General features: G+C 40.8%; 3 protein-coding genes across 8 annotated transcripts in view; 1 reads left to right on the top strand and 2 right to left on the bottom strand.

The window, feature by feature from the left end:
- LOC110973754 (casein kinase I-like) overlaps window positions 1–3,815 on the bottom strand; it is a 45,092-nt gene extending 41,277 nt beyond the window's left edge. The window contains exons 1-2 of one of the 3 annotated variants that reach the window (XM_022224831.2): window positions 3,648–3,815; window positions 3,403–3,480 (exon numbers count right to left, since the gene is read on the bottom strand). In XM_022224831.2, coding sequence (XP_022080523.2) covers window positions 3,403–3,478 — 76 coding nt within the window. In that variant the 5' untranslated portion in view covers window positions 3,479–3,480; window positions 3,648–3,815. The remainder of the gene's footprint in view (window positions 1–3,402; window positions 3,481–3,647) is intronic. The other 2 variants (XM_022224829.2, XM_022224830.2) reach the window with 2 other exon arrangements.
- A 35-nt stretch (window positions 3,816–3,850) lies between these two features.
- Window positions 3,851–10,420, top strand: mrps7 (mitochondrial ribosomal protein S7). The gene is made up of 6 exons (XM_022224832.2): window positions 3,851–3,998; window positions 7,265–7,429; window positions 7,600–7,663; window positions 8,275–8,442; window positions 8,880–9,017; window positions 9,558–10,420. The coding sequence occupies exons 1-6, from the start codon at window positions 3,907–3,909 to the stop codon at window positions 9,636–9,638; spliced, it is 708 nt and encodes a 235-aa protein (XP_022080524.1). The 5' UTR covers window positions 3,851–3,906; the 3' UTR covers window positions 9,639–10,420.
- The window catches only part of tmem94 (transmembrane protein 94), a 34,650-nt gene continuing 22,071 nt past the window's right edge, over window positions 10,118–22,696 (bottom strand). For all 4 annotated transcript variants that reach the window (XM_022224723.2, XM_087138579.1, XM_022224722.2 and 1 more), the window contains 14 exons: window positions 22,417–22,519; window positions 20,981–21,157; window positions 20,173–20,316; window positions 19,653–19,794; window positions 18,526–19,443; window positions 18,066–18,165; window positions 16,793–16,901; window positions 15,740–15,920; window positions 14,805–15,050; window positions 14,311–14,456; window positions 13,481–13,578; window positions 12,961–13,054; window positions 12,004–12,177; window positions 10,118–11,869 (listed from right to left, as the gene is read on the bottom strand). In XM_022224723.2, the coding sequence (XP_022080415.2) occupies window positions 11,797–11,869; window positions 12,004–12,177; window positions 12,961–13,054; window positions 13,481–13,578; window positions 14,311–14,456; window positions 14,805–15,050; window positions 15,740–15,920; window positions 16,793–16,901; window positions 18,066–18,165; window positions 18,526–19,443; window positions 19,653–19,794; window positions 20,173–20,316; window positions 20,981–21,157; window positions 22,417–22,519 (2,705 nt within the window). In that variant the 3' untranslated portion in view covers window positions 10,118–11,796. The remainder of the gene's footprint in view (window positions 11,870–12,003; window positions 12,178–12,960; window positions 13,055–13,480; window positions 13,579–14,310; window positions 14,457–14,804; window positions 15,051–15,739; window positions 15,921–16,792; window positions 16,902–18,065; window positions 18,166–18,525; window positions 19,444–19,652; window positions 19,795–20,172; window positions 20,317–20,980; window positions 21,158–22,416; window positions 22,520–22,696) is intronic.

Raw genomic sequence — 22,696 nt, 5'->3', positions numbered from 1 at the left:
TAAGGTTTAAAAAGAAAGTCTAGCATTTGTTGAAATGTAAGGTACCGGACTTAACTCAAACAAGAGAACTGTACTGACAAGAAAGTTCTCAGCTTGAAGAATGAAATAGACATGTTGTACCCCCATCTTTACTCTCTGCGCATATTTTACAGAAATGTATCTTTGAAAGGAAAATAATTGTTACGTGCTAATTGTAACAATGCCCAACCTGCTATTCCAATTCATAAATTCCTCTCGAGTCAGTAAGTCAGAACAGGTTTTAAAAATTCCAAGTTTGAAATGGTTTTGATGAACAAGTTTACTTCATTTGTTTAAAATATGCCTCTTAGCAATGTGATGGTACATGTGCCTGTTACAAACAGTCGTATTCCAATCTCCTTACATGGAGATTTGGGCACGCATGGTGCGTACTGCTATGGTGGCACAGAACATAATGAGCCAGCTGGTGTTTATCAATCATTTGACCCTAACCCCCTACGGCCTTTTTGCTAGGGAATCTCCTCCATCCTCCAGAATCCTCCAATTTGGGGGTAAAAAAATTGGATTCTCCCTAAATCCTCCAAAATTTCTGGAAAATGTTACTTGGAGGTGTGCCTACTGCATCAATCCTTCACAATCCTCCGGCAATTCCTGTCATTGTGTTGAGGCAGTGTGAATGGCATTCTTGAGCAGTGCGGTTGATTCAAAAGACATATCAGGCTGAATTTATACATGACTAAGCAACAACAACACAAGGTCTAACCACGACCTTAACTCATGGCATCCTTTGCAATCAGCCATGCACTTTTGCCATTCACCCTCAATCCTTCAAAATCCTTCAAAACCGCCCGAAGGATTTTGGACGATGAAGGAGGGCTGGGTTCTTGACCAATAGTAGGAATGGCTAAACTGTTTTAGGTATCTGTGAATTTGTTAAAGAAGTCATGGGATGTTTCTTGGGCTCATTTAAACTTAATACATGTACTTCTTATCAGACTTTTAATAAAAAATTTTTTAAAATCCCAAAAAATGTATTTGAAGTGGGTAAGTCATAGCATGCAGGTGTATCAATCCATGTATAGTAGGTATTGCTTCTGCAACCTAGTATTTGTCCAAATTGGCTTTTAAAGAGAGATGAAAATAAATGCCATTTTCAAGGTTTGGGAAAGGGAAATTCTGATTTGCATTTATGGATACAGTCAAACATGCTTAATACAAGCTCGAAGGGACTCTCCAAAAAACCTCGTCTTACGGTAAACCTCATGTTATACGTGTTGACAATTATCCCATTCATAGAGCGCAAGCCTGGCGTCATGCACCAGCAAGCATTCATGTACGCGGCAATGTACATGTACTGCATACTACATGTACATGCAGTGGATTAGTATTCGATATACAGCCTTATAACTTAATTAAATAAATTTTAAATCATATTAATAAATACAATTCGAATGAATAAAACAATGATTCCAAAAACGTCTACTTGTTTGACACAACACTGGCTGGCTGGCCGGCCACCCTGCCTGCGCCACGTGCACGCGGCGTGGCCAGGCAAAGCACTCCTTGGAAACTGGTACCCGACGTTGCACGTACATGTAAGTAAAGGTTTAATTAAGGAACCAGTTCATAAAAGGACCAGGCGTAAGAGGGCATTGAAAATGGGGAATTTCCATTGGTAACTGGAGGGAGGGATCTATTTTCAAGTCAGGTTCACCCATAATTGTTCATGTTCGGCTAAAAAAACAAAACAAAAAAAAACCTTTCGGACCAGACCCGCTGTGATCAAAACTGCTTTGATGCCGCGACATCACAACACCTATTGTCGTATAGAATAAAGCCCCCTCTAGTGGCACAAGGTACAGAGTTGCTAAGTCATCGTTGGCAAAACTGCAGCACAAATTGCTGAGTGGATTAGCATTTTTGGAGAACTACTGACGCGCTCCATCAGGAATTACTTACTTGGGTTACGCTTTTGAAGACGCTTTTCAATTGTACTCGTATTAAAAATGCCATGGACAATGGTTTTGACTATGCCAGTTAGGCAAAAGCGCTCCTCTTGTCCGTATTTTCATCTTGGCACAGCTCGTATTAAGTAAGTTTTGTCTCATAGGAATGCGTACATTTTGAACGGAACTGAAGAAATACGCTCATCTTAAGTGCGACCTCGTCTCAAGCATGCTCGTGTTATTTGTGCTCCACTGTACATGTACTTGTTCTGTCGAGGCACTACTTAAGGAATTTGGTTACTGAGTTTGCCTTCAGCCAAGTAAAGTTTGGAAAAATTTAGGGCAGAATTTTGGAAAGACATCTGTCACTTAACAGATTGGAATTACCAACAACCACCATCTTTGTACATGTAAGACCGTGATTACCATAGCATAAAGGGGTTTATCATCAACCCTCACAAAAACAGACATGATGGGATAAGCATCAACTGGCTGAGCTCAATTATTAATATTAGAAGGTAGCGGTACACGATGAATGTGTATGGCTCTGCCTCCATAAACTTTGTTAAAATTTCTAAACATGTACCAATTGCTGAAAGACCAATAATGTCAATTGACTCCAACTGAAAGGTCTTTCCATTTATGTCATTGCAAGTCACAAGGTAATGTTTTATGGCATTACCCTGCACATGTAGTTCCATTTCGGGCAGAGGCCCATTTCAATCCATGTGTAGACAAAGAGGGAATGAACTTCTTTGCATTACCAGGTCTTCAGCGCAAAAACTGTATAAACCCTCCTTTGGTTTTACAGCACAAATATGCACAAGTGCCCAAGGTCACTCTCTTGCATGTTGGTGCAGTGCACAACACAACACAGCTGTACTTCTTTGAGGTGTTTACCAAGTGACCCAAAGAGTGACTTCAGCATAGGAGGGTTAAAAACCATAGCATCACAACCCCATGAGAATAACAATGCCTTTAAGTCACATGGGTCGAGTTCGGGCAGCGTGTTCTTGACAAAGGTTTCTTGTTCTCACGCTCGAATGGCGGGAACAGGACTCAAGATTACTGTTCTCGAAACAGAATAACACACCACCTCCTTCTCAGGGTTTTACACGAACACACGGAAAAACTCTTTCAACAGTTATCAGTTTTAGCATAGGGCCAAGGTCCAAAACCAAAAGCACCCAAATTGACAAGATTTTTAAAAAAATTAAAATGAAATGGGGAGCATTTCACTGGTTAGCAAGAACAACAAGGGTTTCATGCAGCAACTAGTCTTTCTGTCTGTCAATTCCAAATTTGAACTGACCTTTGTTGGTAGATGTCACTGAAACCGACATTTGTCAGTAGGATAATGTGAATGACAAATCAGATGTCATGAAATCACTAGTCATTGTAAGAGAGTTACGTTATAATTACATGTATATTAGTGGGATAATATTCAATCAAATTTTTAAAAAGAAAATCAACAAACCTAAATAAATATCCCCAAAAGATCCACTTCCAATCTTACGTCCTAGTCGGTACTTGTTACCAACTCGGAGCTCCATTCCTGTGGACAAAGAGGAAGAAACACGGATCAAAATTTCTTGCGTCGGAGTGAATGATTCATCGTGGGTGTTCACCCCAACAGCTGTAAATTAATAAACATGGCTTTTAAAAGGGCCTCCAGGAGCATTCGAAAACGGTTGAAGTGCCAAATATGAAGTGGACTCTTACCGGCTCACCTGCCTCAAATCACGCCAAAATACTCTGGATGATCTAAGCAACCATTTAGCTATCTCCACATGAGAAAATTATAGCTATATGGAGCTTCATAAAGCAAGGATGAATGGATTCCAAAGGGGAGCTCTTCACCTCCTGAGCTCACCCGACGCCATATTTATTTACGTTGTCTTCGTTGCTGCTGAATGTGCGCAGCCTCAGTACTGCGGACTTTTCCCTGTCTTGTGATTGGATCACAAATCACTGATGATGAATGCAGACAAACATGGCGCTGCCCATGGGTTCAAGTCGAGGATTCTTGAAGTTGGGTTTGTCGGAAGCTAGTTATGGCGTTTGGATACCGGGGTAAGATGTTATTCGCGAATTAACATCATTAAGATGGAAAACACTTATTTTCTCGAATTGATTTAGAGTAGCGTGAACTGCTCGAGTGCACATAGGCCCTAGCAGTAGCACTAGTAGCAGCTGCAGCTATCCGATATGCATCTGTCCAATTTCCGGACAGAATTAACTAATGTGTAGCCCTATAAATTTTAGCCCTAGACTGACTGTACAAAATACTGTAGACAATCTTGGTAGAACTTTATTGGGAAAGAGTTCTATATACGGACAACTCTAATTTTCCCTTAAATGTTATCCTAACACAAGTAACAGCCTTCAGAAAACGATAACATGTTCTGAAAAGTCAAATTTAGCCAAGCCTAAGCCTAAGAAAATTCCAGAGCATTTAGGCTTGATGTTAGGCCAGCCCCAGGGCCTACTTAGAAGTGTGGCGGATGTTTCCCCAGGCCTAACCTAAGTTTGAGGGGTCAAGTCTGAAACTTGACTCGAGCCTAAACTCTGGTTCCTCCTTGAGGAAGCAGATACGTTTTGGTGGAAATATACTGCCAATTAATTAGTGTGATGCTCTCTGCCAATTCGACAATACACAACAAGAAGTACACCCGACAATTGAGATTGCTGATAACCTCAACAACAGTACAATTTATTTCAACATTCACAAGTAATTAATTTATTAAATGATTAGAGATAATTTGTATTGGGTAAATCTTTATTACAACCTGTATTGCTTTGTATGGTGTTGAGGAGAGATAAGCAATGTACAGCGAGTAATATTGCACTGTGTTGCACCAATCAGCAATGCACTGACTAATGTCGCTTCGAATGAACACTATGTCCAATGTTGACTAACATTCGACCAATTACCAACACTGGACCCAAGTTGCAGTGCACACCTCAGTGTTGCACTGCCTAAATGTTCACATTGATCACACGCAAACCAGTGAGCTTACTACATGTACATACACAGAGCGCTACGCTCCACCCATCCTGCATACATCACAGGACACATACACACTACACTGGTAATGCAGTCCTCATTGTTATGCACAAACAAATTTAAGAAAGTGCGTACACTTTCCGCCACAGAAATTAGACTCAAACCCTTAGTCTTAGTAGAAATCACGTTTTTTCAGACAAGTCTCATAGGTTTGTGGACAGAGGCATCAATTGTTGTCTGTATATGGAACTCTTTCCCTTTATTGATGATGTTGAATTGTCATCGAAATACATTTCAGGATCGCATGGCTATAACTTAAGATCTTTTGGATTTGTAATGTAAAGTTAGCTAGATTCATGGAAATTTCACAATGTTCAAATTATTTTTAATATAATGTCTTTCTCAGAAGGCTTTAAATTGCTTTCAAAAGGTAGGTTTCCCACCTCCATAAGGAAACTGGAATGGCAGTTATAAAATATATGTGCACAAAAGTATACACATTTGCATACTTGTGACCTTTTGGCATCTTCAGACAATTTATAAGATATGTATCATGATATAACATACAATTTCAAATATCTGTATCTCGTATACAATGTGGCGTTGGAATTTGTAGGAAGGGGAGTGAACCAGAATTTCTCCCAACCCTGGGGACTCTCAGCACCCCCCCTCCCACATTGGAACGGTGCATTTGAACTGATGATAATGTGCAAGGTAATTAGTAATAATAACCACCACATGTTTCAGTTTTCTTCTTTAATTAATGTAAATCAAATCAAACAAGATGAAAAAATGAAATCAAGGTGCATGTAAAGATATTCAGTAATAGGCCTATTTTTCTGAAATTGGGATTTCTGTTAATGTCGCCATGTGATTTTGTGAGTCGAATAAATATTTTTGGCAAAATGTTTTACGGCAAATTCAAGGTTTTTAAAGTCAATTAAGCTCCATGGGTTATGCAAATCACGTCATTCTTCATACAAGTACCCTTTGGTATTGATCAAGGTCAAAATCAAAGGTCACACAACAAGATTAAAAAACAGCATATCAAGAATAGCGCCACCAATATCTGGGTCCATGAATCTTGCTAGTAAAGTTCTCGTAGCTTAGGTCATGTGGGTTCCGCTTGTCTACCTGAATGACCTTGGCTTACAGCCAAACATTGTTTTTCTAAGAGACCCCAGCATGCTAAGCCTTAGCCTAGGCCTGGTCTGACATGTCCAAGTACATAACTAGACTCTAAGAACCACCTCTTGACATTTGGACATGGTTGGCGATAGTACTGCCGACCATATCCAAATGTTGGGGTCGTACCTAGGGTCCTAGTTACGCTGACTAGCCTAGGCCTGATTTTACACGTATGTATATGATGTAAGCCTAGGCCCTAGGCTAGGCTATATGCACGGTGACAGTAATGTACGATGTTACGTGTACATTGCCACAAAAGTACACGTATATGGGCCTGCAATAGGGAGGCTGATAATTTTTTCAATACATTTTTTGTTCTTTGAAGAAGACATTAGAGGGTAAGTCGAAAGAAGCATGTTGGTACACATGTACATGTAAGGTTGGATTCCATCGATTAATCTGCAACATAGCATCGACAAAGAAAATGTATTTTATGCAGGTAGATATTGTTTGAGATGCTGAGTTTATTTTATTAAAAGTGAAATGCAGAGCAAATTATGACTAATTTGTACATAAATAAGTGGTGGATTTTTACAAATGTGGTAAATTCACATTTTGTAGAAGTCTTTGTGCTTTATTTCAATGAATAAAATGCTGAATGCAGTGGTGATTTCAAAACTTCTGAAAGTGGAAGTTAAGTGAATGTTATACCTCTACATTTATGTGTAAATAGTACAGGGTAGGAAAAGGCACAGTTCAATCATAATTTCCTCAGTAAAAAATGAGTTACTGATTGGAGAGAGCCCCGGCTAAAATTCATCGTCACTTAGCCTTTGCATGGAGTTGGTAAGCCCTTCCAAATCCAGATGATACAGAGTGCCATGGACATAAGCACAGTTCTGACTCTGCACTAGTTTCCACAACATATTAACCAAAACAGCATGAATAGGAACTTAATCATACATGTATGAGCAATAAATGCAAAACCAAATCATGGTGATTTTTGAGTGCAGTTTTTTGACTTACAGCCATGTCCTTTTGAAGCACCAGTACGTATTTGACAAGTCAGGGCCCAGTGTATACCTTGTATGCACAAAACGACATTTACCAGAGTACTATTCAACTGTTTCTGTTAAAAAGGAACAAATAAACATTGAAAAGCTGCGCTTATTGTTACTAGAGTTCAACTGCACTTTCATTTCAGGTTTGTTCAAGTAAGGCACAGCCGTTATCCACGATACTACGCAAGACCGGTTGTGGACCAGACAGCTTACCAAGATGGCCAACTGCCACTTGATGTCAGCAGGCCAGTGAGAGCTGCTACGTGTGATATATCCTCCTCAGATCTCTTCTATGATCCACTGATAAAGTGAGTGATACAACTGTGGACGTGGCAGATTGTGTGAATTCTCTTGAGTACTTGGTATTCTTATTGTAGTGTATTTATACCTGTATGTATCAGAATTAAAGTTGAGCTCAGCAGAATGTATCCTTTTTACCATTATCAAGATACTGGCATTTTGCCCATATCATTTACAGTAAATTCGTCAACATCATGAACAAGAAGGGCAAGAGGCAAACCGTCAAGAAGATAATGGACCGGGTAAGTGTTAATCAGTCTTGATTGAACCGATCGGTGGCAGAACCATCCAGGGGAGGAATGGCTAAGATGAAGCCCCCCTCCACTCCTGACCGATTTCTGCCAGACTATCAATGCCAAAGAAAGTTGGGCTGGGTCTCACTCAAAACATTGGACCACCAAAAGAGGTCCACACATCTGATTTTGGGATCTGCCTCTGATCAAAAAGCGGTTCTCCATGCTCGGGTAATAGATACTTGATGTGTTTTAACACCAAAAAGTCTATATCCTAGTTAGTTAACCAGTAACCTATTTATTACAAAAGGAATGTGACTATTGGCTGCATTTGTTGAAGACCTAATGATGGTTAGACGCTCAAATACATGTACATGGCCATTCGGAAACAAACCATTCTGCTACACACTCAGTGATACATAAGTATTGACTTTGTCCATTTTAATCGGACAAATTTATTCGAGCTTGATTTGGCTTGTTTTCTGGTTTGGCAATATAGCATGGCTTTTTTGTCATTTCATGACAATAGTGCAACTTGCAGCACGGAGCTGTGGAAAAATGGATGATTTTTTTGGTTTTAGGTTAACTGTTATCATACAAAGCTTTCCCCCTGAATACAGACTTTGGAGAAGGTGAAAAGAGAACAGTTGGTGAAGTACAACAAAGCCCCCGAAGCTGAGAGGTCAAGTGTTGAGATCAATCCACGAGTGATCTTCCTCAAAGCTATTGAGAACTGCAAGCCCTTAATGGGTCTCGCCGTTGTGAAGAAGGGTGGCAAAAACTACCAGGTCAGATGAACAAGCCACTCTATTTAATAAAAAAATCATCTCCCTTAGAAACAGTTCAGCTCTCTGAAATAGTTCTAAGATCCTTTGTTTCTGGATAGAGAAATACTTATGATAAATGCCTTGCTTATTGCCACAAATAAACCATGGCCCCAAGAGTAGACCCAACTCTACATTCCAAAGGTTTGCATTCACCAAGGAGATAGACATCATAACACAACAGGGCAGGTACATTGTATGGTAGAGCTTGCATTCAAGGGATGAGAGACCAACCAGTGCTGGACCACTGAGCCACCATGTGACCAGAAAAACATGCCCAAAACCTGAACTAAAAAAATAAATAAATACTAAAGGAGTCTTACTAACTAAAAACATAGGCTTTTTCATAAGCATCAGTTACAATAATGTTTTTGCCATTTTGCTTGTTGCCTTCCTGACAGGTGCCAACCCCCTTGACTCCCAGCCGACAGAGATTCCTGGCCATGAAGTGGATCCTGGAAGAATGCAGCACCAAACCACTCAAAGTTCACATGCCGGTCAAGCTGTCCAGCGAACTGCTGGATGCTTACAACAACACGGTACTGATCGGGGACTAACTTCATGGGGCGCCTAACCACAGAAAAAATACTTGCTTTATTAAAGACCATAAAGTGCCACGCAAAATGTGTATTGTATTTATGAGAACAAAACCTTGTTTGATATCATTTCCCCTGGCCAATTTTTTTTTATGGAACCTTTAGGTCTGTGATTAGAAAATCTGATAGAAATGTGGATAAAATGTTAAGTGATAAATGAAATTGGAAAATGACATTCTTACACACTTTCTGTATTTGCAACAGTGCATCATCTTGTTTGATTCATCTGTGCCAACATTCATTTAGACCATCAAACAATCCAACATATGATTACTGAAACAAACTTACGACATCGACTACCCTTCTTGAATCTGTGTGTTTACTTGAAGACAAAGTTGTAAAAGTGCTGCAATTTGTGGACTAAAACACGTTTTTCCCTCTTCAAATGTCATTGAGGGATTTGACATTCTTCACTCACAGCACCATACATAATGGTATCAAAATTTTAAAGTATTTGCTTTCTCTTCACTTCTGGAATGCCAGGGTAAAGTCATCAAGAGAAAGCATGATCTACACAAGCAGTGTGAAGCCAACAGGGCCTATGCACATTTCAGATGGTGGTAGGAGGATTGCAAAGCAGCACCTTATTTATACAGACAATGCACCGTGTGTCTGGGAGGAAATGACTAATGGATCCCCACGAGATTTACCTGGCTATTCTTCGGTAACAAAGGCTGCCCTTTACACAGACCTGAAGTGCACTCAACGTCCTCAAAGGATGGCTCCCAAGGCTTACCAGTTCCATGGACGCTCGCCATCGAAGCGGAGCAATTGTGACAACCCACCCTTTCCACCTCTTCAACGACTCCCCCCCCCAAAAAAAAACAATAGCAGCCTGACGGCTGTAGCTGCATAGGCCGTTTTAGCAGTGGTTTCGGACTTTGGTCATTTGCATGCATGCTGTCAAGTTCCTGTTAAAGGTTTGATTTAAAACCAAAGTCTGAAGAGCAGAACCCTGGCGAGGCGTATACCAGAGTAAGATAGAACAAAGGAAAGACAAATGCATTAAAAACTAACCAAATACAAAGAAATCAAAACAAAGCTTTTCTAAATATCAACAATGACTGTATTTTTGTCTGTGGTGGGCTGTACAAGAAACAAATACTGTTCAACAAACAGTTCCAAGTTTTTTCTTCAACCGGATAAATATACAATCTTGAAACTCTGTGTACAGTCATTAATATTAAACAATGCCCATTACTTTGGAGGAATTGTTTTTCTTTCATTTTTTGACAGAAACACTTGTTGAATAATTGGCAGATTTACACATTTGTAAAACATATTTCTGATCCATAAGCACATATACAGTTTTCTGTACTAAAATAAATTTTCTTTCAAAACACACAGATCTTTGCTTCCTTTCCTTGCCTGTTTATATTCCAGCGCTTTGTACAACACAGACTCCACTGAATAATGCAGTGCACATTAAATTACTACTAGTGGGAATATCAACAAAGTTGCTATGTGCAACAACACTGCATGTACAATCACAGGTCAAACTTATACAGAACACAAAAATGGTCTTTGAAAAAACTACCATCTCATGATGACCCTTTTAATTTTTTTTTTCAATTACTGATGTGCTGACAAACCAGACCTTTCTGAAGCAGTTTCCACTCTGCTTATCAGTCCTGAAGTTTTCTACTATTTGTCTTTTTTTGTTCTAATCACTATGAGCCTGCTGTTGATTCTCAGAATCATCACACTGCAAAGCTTTTTTTATTAAACATTTCACGACAGGTAGAGTGTTCATGCATCCAATAGCTCAAATATAGAATACTTCTAACCATCAAAATTTACATATGATTTCTTCTATAGCACTGTAGGGAAAAAAGTACTGTTTACACAAACATTCAGTGCGTGCAAACTGTATACATGTACGTCAAAGAAGTCACCTCTCCAGCTGGATGCTTGCAAAGTCAGGTGGTATACAAATATTACATTTGACTTTGGACAAATATGACTTGAAGAATATCAGTGGTGCAAAGGGAAAGGATACAGCAATCAGTTTTGGAGACACCACTGTGGAATGAACAGCACAAGAATCTGCTTGGGCATGGGAAAAAACTAACCACCAAATATACGCAGCTAGCTTTAATACCAGTCGAGTTGTCGTACTGTCGTGTGCCTCCGACCAGTACTTGGCTCGGTAGATACTGAAAGTGAAAAGGTTACAGGGCAAGCTTCTAGAACCCTCATGCAGCCCACCTTTGGAGATTCACATTGGACTGCCCTATCATGTTCTTTAATTCTTGGAAGAATGATTTCTAACTGAAGCCATCCCAACAAGGTTAATTTTAAGCACGATGTGATATAAATGAATATGCTTGTAAATATTTCACAAAGATTTTTTCGGGGGAAGTGTAAATGACCAGAAAATAATTTCAAAACAAGAAATGGTGCGCACTATTTTTCCTATTCAGGAGCTCAAGAAACCTGCCATCAATGATCAACTTTCAGGCTCTATAGAGTACCAAAGTGAATACGTCACGTGCACCATTAGTGTGTAAAAGGCATTAGCGCAAGAACCAGCGCTTGAACCTTCACGCGCATACTCCATTTGTTTGCACCACACTTTCTGGTTCACAGTGACGTCACGCTTCGGTACTCTATTTTTGCCAAGCAGACCTGTTTTTATTTCCTGCAAAGCAGTCAAGTGACATTAGGCCCCAAAGGCCTGAATGTTCAGACCAGTGCATACGGGTATCTCCAATGTGCCTGCTTAAAATGGAGAGTTCATCCCCAGCTTGGTGCCAAACTGAAGTTGTGTCCGCCTCTGCCATTTGACAAATACTCTAAAAGAAAAAGAGTTACAAATAAAATGCAAATCATCATTCAACAAGTTAACATTCAGGTATCACATTAAAATGGTTGACTTGTATCTCATGGAACTACAGAAGTATGGAGATGAAGTCTGCATTCGACCTACCTGATTTCAATGAGCTTGACTGCCTCGTTCAACACCAGAATGACCAGGGGCCAGAGCAATGCTACCAACCAGACTGCCAAGGGTACATCAGAGAGAGTGGCCGCTTGACCACTGGCTGCATCTGCTGTCCACAGCCTCACGTCCAAAACAAAATAGATAATCTGGAGCGCAAGTCTTTTGTGGGGTAAAAAAAAAGACAAGTTCAGAGTGTGATCATAATTCTGAACGTTATGGCTCTATGCATACATATTTGTGGTTCCTGTGTGACTCGACTCAAACTGTCTTCATTTTCCAAACTTTCATTTGAGATTTTATCAGTGGATCAACCTTTATTTTGAAAGCCCTATTCCAGAGAAATGATTGTCATAAAAATACAGATGAATAGCTTAAAATTGATCTTTACTTCATTTGCAAAACCATTACATTTTATACGGGAGATTATTTTTTCATTTGTATAAAGATGAACAAACTACGTTTAACAAATTCACTAAAGAAAAAACAAACTACCCTCCCCCCCCAAAAAACCCAAAACAATCTCACGTTTAATTAATTAGGCTGCAATATCAAACAATTCATGGCATGCTGAGGTGCAGACCCAACTTATAGATTAGCCTAAAGATTAAAAGATATTGCTACTGTGATAGCCTAAACTGAAGTAGTTGTTTTATCCTGTCCTAAATTTCACTTCAACCTGCTTTCTCTGTTTGTAAGTCCTTCCACCCTTTACTAAAATTGACCCAAACCCCTTTTTTCCCCCCAAATCACATGCGAGTAGTGCTGCTATATGGAGTACCAAAGTGAATACGTCACAATCACAATTATGCGAGCACAAGGTATTAATGAGAGAACCAGCGTGTGAACCAACACGCGCCTGCACTGCATTCGTTTGCAATGCTTTTTCTGGTTCAAAGTGACGTCGCACTTTGATACTCTGTAACTGAACACTCTTCTACTCACAGGACCAGTACCACGGCACACCACATGCCATTAGTAAATGGATGCTTCCTCCACAAGGGTTTCAGATTGTGCACATAACTGATTGACGTGATGACTGAGAAAAATAAAACAGGAAATTTAACATTAGTTCAGGTGTAAATCTTTTATGATTGCAAAAATCATACAACTTTGCTACAGGCATTTGTGGAACATCAAACAAGTCCACTTTCATGAGCAAACTTAATTTCTTTGAAAGTTCTCCAACCCTCACCAACAAAAAAAGGAATTTTAACAAGATCACTTTATGTAAGCAGCTACAATGGAGAAATTATTATTATTTGAAACACTTGGGAAATTCCAATTTTTCAGACAGAAACATCAAAAGGTGAGAAACATCAGAAAACATTTCCTAACTGCATTTCCCCAACTGTAATCCACATCCACCACCTGAAAAAATCACTTAGGCCCTCCAAAAATCACTTTCTTTGAATTCTCCTAAATCATATGATCTTAGACCATATTCTTGAAGAAAAATGCTTACTGAAGTACAGTACAAGCAGTGATGCCTGCAAGTTCTGGGCAAGTACCAGCTGGGAAGAATGCTCAGCCCTCAGTCCATTCCAAGGAGATGAGGAGTTTCTGAAGAGCAGAAGGGAAAGATGACCTTCAGTTCTGGGGTCATTTTATCAATCTGCTAAGCGCTCTGTGCAAAATACATTTTTTTCCTGGTAACTCTTACTACCGGCTCAAATGTCTGGTGACCTTTATTCTCAGCAAAGGGTTTATTGTCAATTTTACCAAGTGAGAAAATTTGTCACACAATATGTTTCAGCAAATTGGCACCCATGAAATGGAACATTGAAAATTTTCCATGGACCTAGTTTCCTTCTACATATAAATGAAGATTCTTTTTGGGACGCCTCGACTGAGATGTGGATTAACTTGAGGACATCTGTCTTTGTCAGGTTTATTGGTCATTATCAAGTTTATTGGTTAATTGGGAGAGAAAAAGGAACTACGGATTTCTAGTAACAAGAGTGAATCATTTTATCTTTACCACAAGAGTCCTCAATCCTTTCATAAATATAGAATTGAGGACTGTTAGGGTTGATATAAAAGGAATACAGTGTATTAATCTTAGATTTCTCTTAAAAGGCAAAACTTTGGCATCACAAGAAATTCTTTTCTAAACTACAATTTCCTTTGAATAACAACTGAATACTGAAGCAATGTCAGATTTTACTGAATGTAAAAAAATCATCCATGAGAAAAGAAAGAAACATTTCCTAAACTTGGAGGTGCTCACCACCGTAAAATATGCCTGAGAAGGAGATTTAGTATCCTGGTGATGGTTGCTTAGTGACGACTCACCTGTTTCCAAAGATGAGGTGGCAAGTCTCGGTGGGCATAGCAGTCTTCTGGCAAAAGGCATGGAGGGTGAGGGCGTGGCACAGCAATGTGATCAAACTTGTGATGGCAAACCGAACCAGAAAGTAGAACACGTATAGCTGAATAACCTGATTAAAAAAAGTCAAACTGGCGTCTTGGGAAAACATTGGAAAATGTAGTCTTTATACCTATATGTTCAGATAAATGTCAATTTGAATTGATGCCATAAGATATGCATACATACACGTGTAAACATATCACCTGATAATGTTTACATGGCCCAAGGTGCAAACTGGTTGAAGGGCATGTGTACAGCCTGTGTGCGAGCTTGGCACCACCATGCTAATGGCTTAGTTTGGTTGCTGGATTTGTATCTACTTACTGCTAACTTTCCATTCCAAAGCTTCATATCTTCTCTGTCTACAATGACAAAGACAGCGCTTAGACTAGCCATAAAGTCACAGACCCAGACAAACCTGGGAATCTCGGTGCTTGAGGTTCTTGCCCGTCGCGCTGGTCATGGTCTGATGGTTGACCTGGGAGTGGAACAACGACATGGAGAGCGATGGAACGATGATGACCGCCAGCCACAGGACGTGGCGGCCAGCCAGTGGAGGAGGCAGGAGGATGAGGGAGGCGAGGACCTGGACTGCACTCAGCGACAGCAGGGCGAACATCAGGAAGGTGAAGACAGTACTGAGGGCTGTGCACAAACCCCTCGCCTGAATAACGGAAGGATCCATCCAAACAAAATACACAGCATGGATTAGGGCATTCTGTTCACAACAGGTAGGGATGGGGGGATGAAGGGCAAAATTATATCAGCTCCAAGGCTGTCTCTCAAGACTATGTTAGACACTGTTACTGGGTGAAACTGTTATCTATTTTTTTGAATTAATTATCTGCCCTCAAATTTTTAAAATGTTTATTATCTTACTATTGCTTTAACATTTTGCCTGCAGAACTTTAATCTGATAGAGATGATCCCTTAAATATGATGATAAATATGATGCTAAGGGAAGGAATGTGAAATTTAACCAGTTGAAAGAGCACATGATCAAATAATGTAGTCCATCCAATATCTAGCATGGCAAACTTTTCCTGTCCACGTGAACAGGTACACCACAGGGCACTGCTTGGAACCTTCTATAACTTTTAGGTTTCCACCTACTTTCCGGTTTTATACGGTCCAATTTAAAAGAAAGAAATTTCAAAAGAACTCAACAGAAATAAAATAGAAACCATCAATAATATTTCCATAATAATAATAATAATAAACCATACTTATTAAAAGTGCATATCACTGTGAGGTCCCTATCAATGGCAAACACTGCACAATGCTCAAAACGATGACTTCTGCAAATAAATGTTGAGTGTAACACAGAGCACAGGACACACAGCTTACAGTTACCTCTTGTATGAGACTAATGAGGCTGAAGTTGTGATTGCACCAGAATGACAGCGAGCAGGGCAGACTGATAAGGAGGCTACCAAGACCGGCCGGGGTGTGCCAATACGGCTTACTGCAGGAGAGCTGCTCAGGTTTGTCCCGGTGGAGACACACATGGGGATAAAGCGGCTCCACTCCAAGGCTGTGCGAGGTGTTGGAGGAAAATTCCACAGTAAACCAGTTACTTCTAATATTTTTCTCCCCTCTGTGCATTTACGTCTGTTAGTTTTTCGAGGTTTTAACTCTTCAAAACTCTTCATTTTGCACATTGAATTACAAAACGCAGTAAAACTGCTCACAGTAAACCCTTGTGGATGGTATAGTTTCCTTTTCAAAGCTCATTACTGTTTTTCTTTTGTTTTAAACTTGAGACAAGGTTAACTCCAAGCCATTCCTCATTGCACTACACAATAGTCCGACTGCACCACCTAAGTCACGTGAACTGTATTGGGTATCAAACATCTTCTATAGCAAAGTGTGTAATAAGTATTGTTTACCAAAAAGAAAGCCGATTGTTGGTATAATGCTCAGCACATCAGTAGTCTGAGTGCTTTACTGGCCGTCGGCTTTATTTTTGGGAAATGACACTTGTGACACGCTTTGCTGTTGGAGGATGCTATGTTTGCTGATGTTTGATACCTACTAGAGATCACATTACTTAGGCCATGCAATCGGTCTATAGTTCCACTTGACCCCTCAGTACTCTGAAGCCAAACCTTTTAATTACACAGTCAATAGGCATATCGACTCCCTTCAGCTAACATGGCTAAAGGATTTCAAAGTTGAATTCCTTGCCACAAAGCAAACACTTTTATGATATCACCAGCCAAATATGCTTGATTTCACTTCGCGCACTTCCCCCCCAAAAAAACTTAAGAATGTGGGTCATACAGTAACAGGTTTATGAGAGATCTCTAATGAGGAACAGCTGATTCTCATATAAATGGATCAGTTGCTGCATGTATGTGATGCATATTGATATACGTGATGCATATTCATGCCGCTGTTGGTCACCTGATATCTGCCTGTGCAAAGAGTGGCATGTTGAGGAGGTTGACACTGCTCCCTAGGCAGCACACCACTTCCCCGTAGGTCTGCATGATCTTGAACATCTCCTGTGTGGCTATATAAAAAAATAAGAGAGAAATTCACAGTGTAACCATTTCTATAAAACTCAGTCCACCGTGGCCAAATGGACTCTCTGGAAAGATGGTACAGACAAAAACTAATCTCTAACTACCTGCAGCCGATTTCACGAAACGTGGCATAACTTGGAACCATGCATTAGCCTTCTGACACAAATTTATGCAGTAGCTGCGCAATATGCTTCCGTTCGATTTCACGAAAAGTGGCGTGGATGCACCACGTTTTAATAATATCAAATTTCTTGGACGAGGACAAAAATGTCTTTTATGACAGCTGTTCTTTTGCAATATACCAGCAGCAAAAAAACAGTCATTGAATCACATCCGCCCGCCATTTTGAAAAACTTTTCGTCTTTTCTTCATCAGAAGCGGACAAAAAGTTTTGCAGTATATTTTCCTTTCGTTTGGCGCAACTTACACCATCAAAAATGACTGCGTAACGTACGCCATAATTTGTTGTGTAAGTCACAGACTTATGCAGTGCGTAAGTTTCTTGAAATCGGTCTGAACTTGTAGTGCAACTTACGCAATAAAATGTGGCGGAAGTGGAGTTATGCTGTTGCGTAAAGTTTCGTGACATCAGCTGCTGGTCTATGATGGGTCAGTCTAGCCTGTCAAGTTCTATTATAATGCACGTTTCCTTCAGTCTATTAACCTTAACATTCATATGCAAGCATGCTGTACACAAAGCTGTCCAATTGATCAAAATCAGTCAAATGACACTTGATGTATCTGTGTACGATAGTATAGCTCCTCAGATTTCAACATAACTTTTCACATATCCTGAGGGTTAGGGTTGAACTAGGAAAGCATCGCTAGATAATGTTTCATATGTAGTTATACAATTAAAAAATGAAATTATATAATTATTGTGTACTACGTGTTGTTTCAAATTTTACGACAGAAAAATACTTACGCTTGCTTTGAAGGGTCTGAAACCCAAAGCCTTGTGCCTACTAAATGGAGAAAAGCTTAACATAATAACATAGCATCATAGTACATCAAAGCAACTTACTTTAGAAATCAGTGGGTACGGCAGTTCTTGTAATGTTCTTATCAATGCTTTTGACATTTCTTTCAGCTTCTACTCTTCAAATCAATAATTTCATCTTTAACATGGTTTACAAAACACCAGATCTTACTTTCCGGAGTGACATCCGTGAAGAGGGGCACCAACAGTGGCACATTATCAACTGTCTCAAGGTGAGGTCTGATCTTCTCAATGCCACGAGGGAGTTTGGCCTGGAAAGAACAATTTACACTCAACATTAAAGCCACAATCCGGAAAGGCGGAAGAATGGTTGATCCAAACTAATAAGGATTGTGCATTGGCTTACCACTTGTATACTCCCTGGTAACATTTTCAGCTCATTTAAAAACTTTAAGCCCAATACTAGTAAGTTAATCACAGAACAATGACTCGATTCATTATCGGTTATCACACAACAATGGGACATTGTGCAAGACATGTTCTGGCACTGAACTGATAAGTGAAATTTTCAAAGTATTTCAATTCAGATAATTATAAGGGAATATAAAGTCAGCTTTCTGTGTAGTCTCAACTTTGAAATAAAAACAGTGGAAGTGCAGTGTGTGGCTCACCCTGTTGGAGATGTCAAAACCCACGGCTGTCTCACTTTCCGTCACATGACTCAAGGTCTCTGTGTCATCACTCATGGTTCGAGTCTCTGAGATGTTTCTCGCTCGCCAAGAGACCGACATCTCTTCAGTCAGAACCTCCAGGTTGGATTTGTGTTGGGCATGGTGGCCGGCCGACAAGGTGTCACTACTCTCTCCTCCAGAGACCTGGACATCTGGCAAGGAGTCCGAAAAATGAGGATGGGGAGCGCTTGACTTCTGTACCAGGTTGTCTGCAGACTTCGAAACAGCAGCTGGATGAGGAGTTGACATTTCCTTATGATCATCTTCTTCATCTTCCTTGCTCTCTCTCTTTGCATCTCCTGCTGTGACATCTTCGGAAGATTCGTTGTCATTCTGCTCAGAGTTTGGAGACTGCACATTTATCTGTACCAAGGATGGGGAGACAGCAGGAGGATGCAGAGATGAAGGTGGGGGCGATGGGAGCAACCGAGATGTCTCAGTGACATGCTCATCATCATCACTTGCTTCCGCAAGGATCTTCACCGACTTGAGAGCGGCATTTTCTCCTCCCCCAGCTTTGCTTCCCACCTCTTTCCCTCCCAGCCCCACTTTGTCTCTGCAGTCCTCTCGAATTTTCCTGTCGGCGGAGGCATTGCTCCCACTCCTTTTCACTTCCCCATCCTGTCCATGCCAAAAGACTCTCAGATTTGCGACATCGGCCTGGATCTCTTTTGAGTGGTCCGTTGTGAGGGCGGTGGCTGCATCCACGCTCCTCCTGGAGGGGTTGCTCTTCAAGGAGGAGGACTGGTCTGAGTGCTGGCGGGAGATGCCATTGTTTGACGCAGTGCTGCTGTGCTCGCTCTGTAGGGAGATGTGGCAATTCCAGCCCGCCTCCAGGCCCATCTTTTCAGAGAAAACCTGGGAGTAACAAAATATTCTCTCAATATTTGCCATCACAGCCATTTCAATCAGAACAACATGCATTTCTTAGAACAAGCAGCCCACACCTCGGGCCAAGTACAAAGAATGTGCCACCGGATTCCTTACAAAAGGAAATTTTACTGATGAGTGAGGGTTCCCACAGTATTTCAATCTGCACGATTCAACTGATGAATCAGCTCACTTACTCTACTCCGTAGCTCTTGGTCTCTGGAGAAGTGCACGAAGCGGATGCAGGCATGGTCCAGGTTCTCGATCAGTGCGACGATGTCTGACTTAGCCTGGTAGTTCATGGCCACCATGCCAATAAAGATCTGACCACACTGGGCTCTGTGGAGAACCAGGAACAGGGAAAGGCAAGTACTGGTTCAGTGGTCAAAACAAAAACACTGCACTCACCAGCTGAATCCAATGAAATGTGATATGAACACCTTACTGAATAGCCTGCTTAGGGAATTGAAATATTATCTTTGTAATACACTCTCCAACAATACACAGTCTATCCATGGAAGCGTCAGTGGTAAAGCAGTGAAATATTCTTGTACTGCTTAAATTGCACTTGGACCACTGGTCAACAAACTGTAAAAGAGAGAAAATTACAGACTTCACCTCACAGAGGGAATATACAATGACTTTCGTGTTCCATCTGTCTGAGACAATGAGAACATGTCTCCATGAAACAACACCACACCAATAAAGGACTTTTACCGGAAGCAGTCGTCAGTGTCCCTGATGTCTCCAATCTTATCCATGGCTGAGTCCAGGCTGTGATACTTCCGCCCCCTTGTTTCTGTCTCCTGCCCTTTGTTACCGTGCTGGTGGGCTGCTGTCATGTCAACATCCCATGAGGATCTGCGACAAACAGACATTCATGAAAGACTCTTAAAGTCCACATTTTTCCAGCAAGAAAGGTTCTGAAATGAGAACGGTCACCAGACACTGCAACTGATTCGCCAGCCTCCATCACAACTTGTACAATAAATATAGCCTCCGCAGCGAGAATATGACTCTCTTGACCCTGTAACACCAAACAGGAAAACCCAGCTTGAACCAAAACTCGCTGAAGTTCTGATGAGCCGGTTTGGTATTCCAACAGCACCTGCACAGAATGGTCACATCAATCTGTCTCGACTTAAAGTGCATCCTCACTGGCACACAAGAGATAGGCTGGTGAGAGAGATTTCAACTGGGCTTGTGCAATTGCCCGGTGCACTTGTGCGGACTGTGCATGCTAAGAGAAGTTCGTCACCAACATCGCACATCATCAGTTCCCACTAAAAGCACAATGGTTGCTATGTACAGCCACACCCTCGCTTGTATCCACTTGGAGCAGATATTCATTTGAGGTTGGCCCTAATAGCAGAGCCTTGTGCTGACTCACAGGCGCAGAAGATGCTGTAGCTGGCGTGACGTTTGGTGCTTTCTTTTCAAATGACCTAGCTTTAATGAACTCCTCAACTGGTGCACTGCAACCCAAGACAAAGACCGTTTCCACGTTCTTCTCATCTCCACTCACCTGGCGATGCCCAGATTTTCAAAGTCGGGGATCAGCTTGCCCATCTTGCCTGCTGCAGGCAGCTCGATGTAAAGGTCATCAAAGTACTTAGGCATGGAGTCCACCATGGGCTGATAGGCAAAGGCACAGCAGTAGGAAGACAGGGTGGCACGCTGGTAGAAATCCAGTATCTTCTTCCTGCATATACCCATGGAATATTAAAGCCATCACTCAGACGCCATGAATCTTTAACCATAACACCTAAGGAACTTTTGGTAACTACCTTCTGAATCTCACTGCATCCATTTCTGTGCAGCAAAAAGGTGGTAAATTTTCTGTCTTTGACACAAAATCATCATCACATTCACAAAGGAGATCTGAAAGACATAATTTTGCTCTTTTTTTAGGTTTTATCGTTTCTCACATGAAGAAGAAATATATTGAGGTCTTCATTTTGATGTGCCACATAGTTTGGCTTATTTCAGGCTCATTCACACAAGCACTTGGTAACAGAAAGTGGTAACACAAAGTGGCAATGCAGTAAGATACAGTACAGGTCAGAATTTTAGCCGACACGCAAACACGCTTAGGATGTCAGCGTGTATCGAGTTAAACAGACACGAAAGGAGTTACCCGCTAACACGAAACACGCTGACCCCTGCATAACAGAGAACGCCGACACCGCAATCCGATCTGCCGAGTATAAACATGCACATGCTACATGCAAACCCCAGAGCAGCCAGGCATTTGTTGACTGGAGCAGTCATTTTCCTAGTTTCCCACAACAAAAAGTACAGTATTCCACGTTCACACAGCCAAAAGAGACCAACACCCAAAGAGAGCGTTAAATGGCCAGAACGAGCAGTCTCAGGTCGTTGTCTTTGGAAAATCGCTCTGGTTTCTAAACCCAGTAGTTTATCGAGGGACTTCGCAGTTTGTCCGCTCTGTGTGAACAATCTAGAAAGCCAAGTGTTTAATATTTTTGAAAGTGTGGAATTCCATTAGTACATGCATGTATAAATGGGCCTTAACATAATGACATTGTGTGGATGAATAGGTTTACAGTGCTCTGTAAGATATTGCAACTTTCAAAATGGTTCACATTGTTAGATTGGGCTTATGCAGAAGGCAACACCACAGCAATTTTAATTATAATCTCAGAGAACTCAAGTCTCCATAATCCTGTTTCAATCAAAGTTCGAATTAAAGATACATAGCAGGGGGTAGGCACTGAGAATCCAATTATTCTCACTCATATTTAATTGCCTTTTTCAATATAAAACAAAGAGGTGACTTCATAACTCAACAAAAACGTTTTGCCTACTGAAAACATTTCTCTCACAACTATCATTATGCTATTAGCTTTGAGGAAAAACTGAGAGAACAGGAAAATAAATTGAGGTATTGTAAATATCTTTAATGGAATGTAGAATGGCAGAAGAGAAATGACCCCTGACCTGTCATTGTCGTCTAGGGGGCAAAGGTCAGAGCCATCCCAGAAGTCTGTGCACAGGCTGAGTACCAGTTCTGCAGTACCCTCTGTCAACAACTGACTGTTTCCTAGACACAAGAATGATTAGGACAGGTGAAGCAAATGTTGAAAGGACTATGGCAACACCACAGTAAAGTACATTTCTGCATATATCGAAGATTAAAAAAAGGATTCAATTTCAATATGGGTAGCTCTAAACTTAGTTGAAATAAAAGCTTAATTTCAACGTGTAAGTTGTTAAGACA

This window comes from Acanthaster planci, linkage group LG07 (genome assembly GCF_054643075.1).
Source record: "Acanthaster planci isolate LZ-2023a linkage group LG07, COTS_SCS, whole genome shotgun sequence".
NCBI lineage: Eukaryota > Metazoa > Echinodermata > Asteroidea > Valvatida > Acanthasteridae > Acanthaster > Acanthaster planci.
This window is presented reverse-complemented; position numbering and strand designations above follow the sequence as displayed.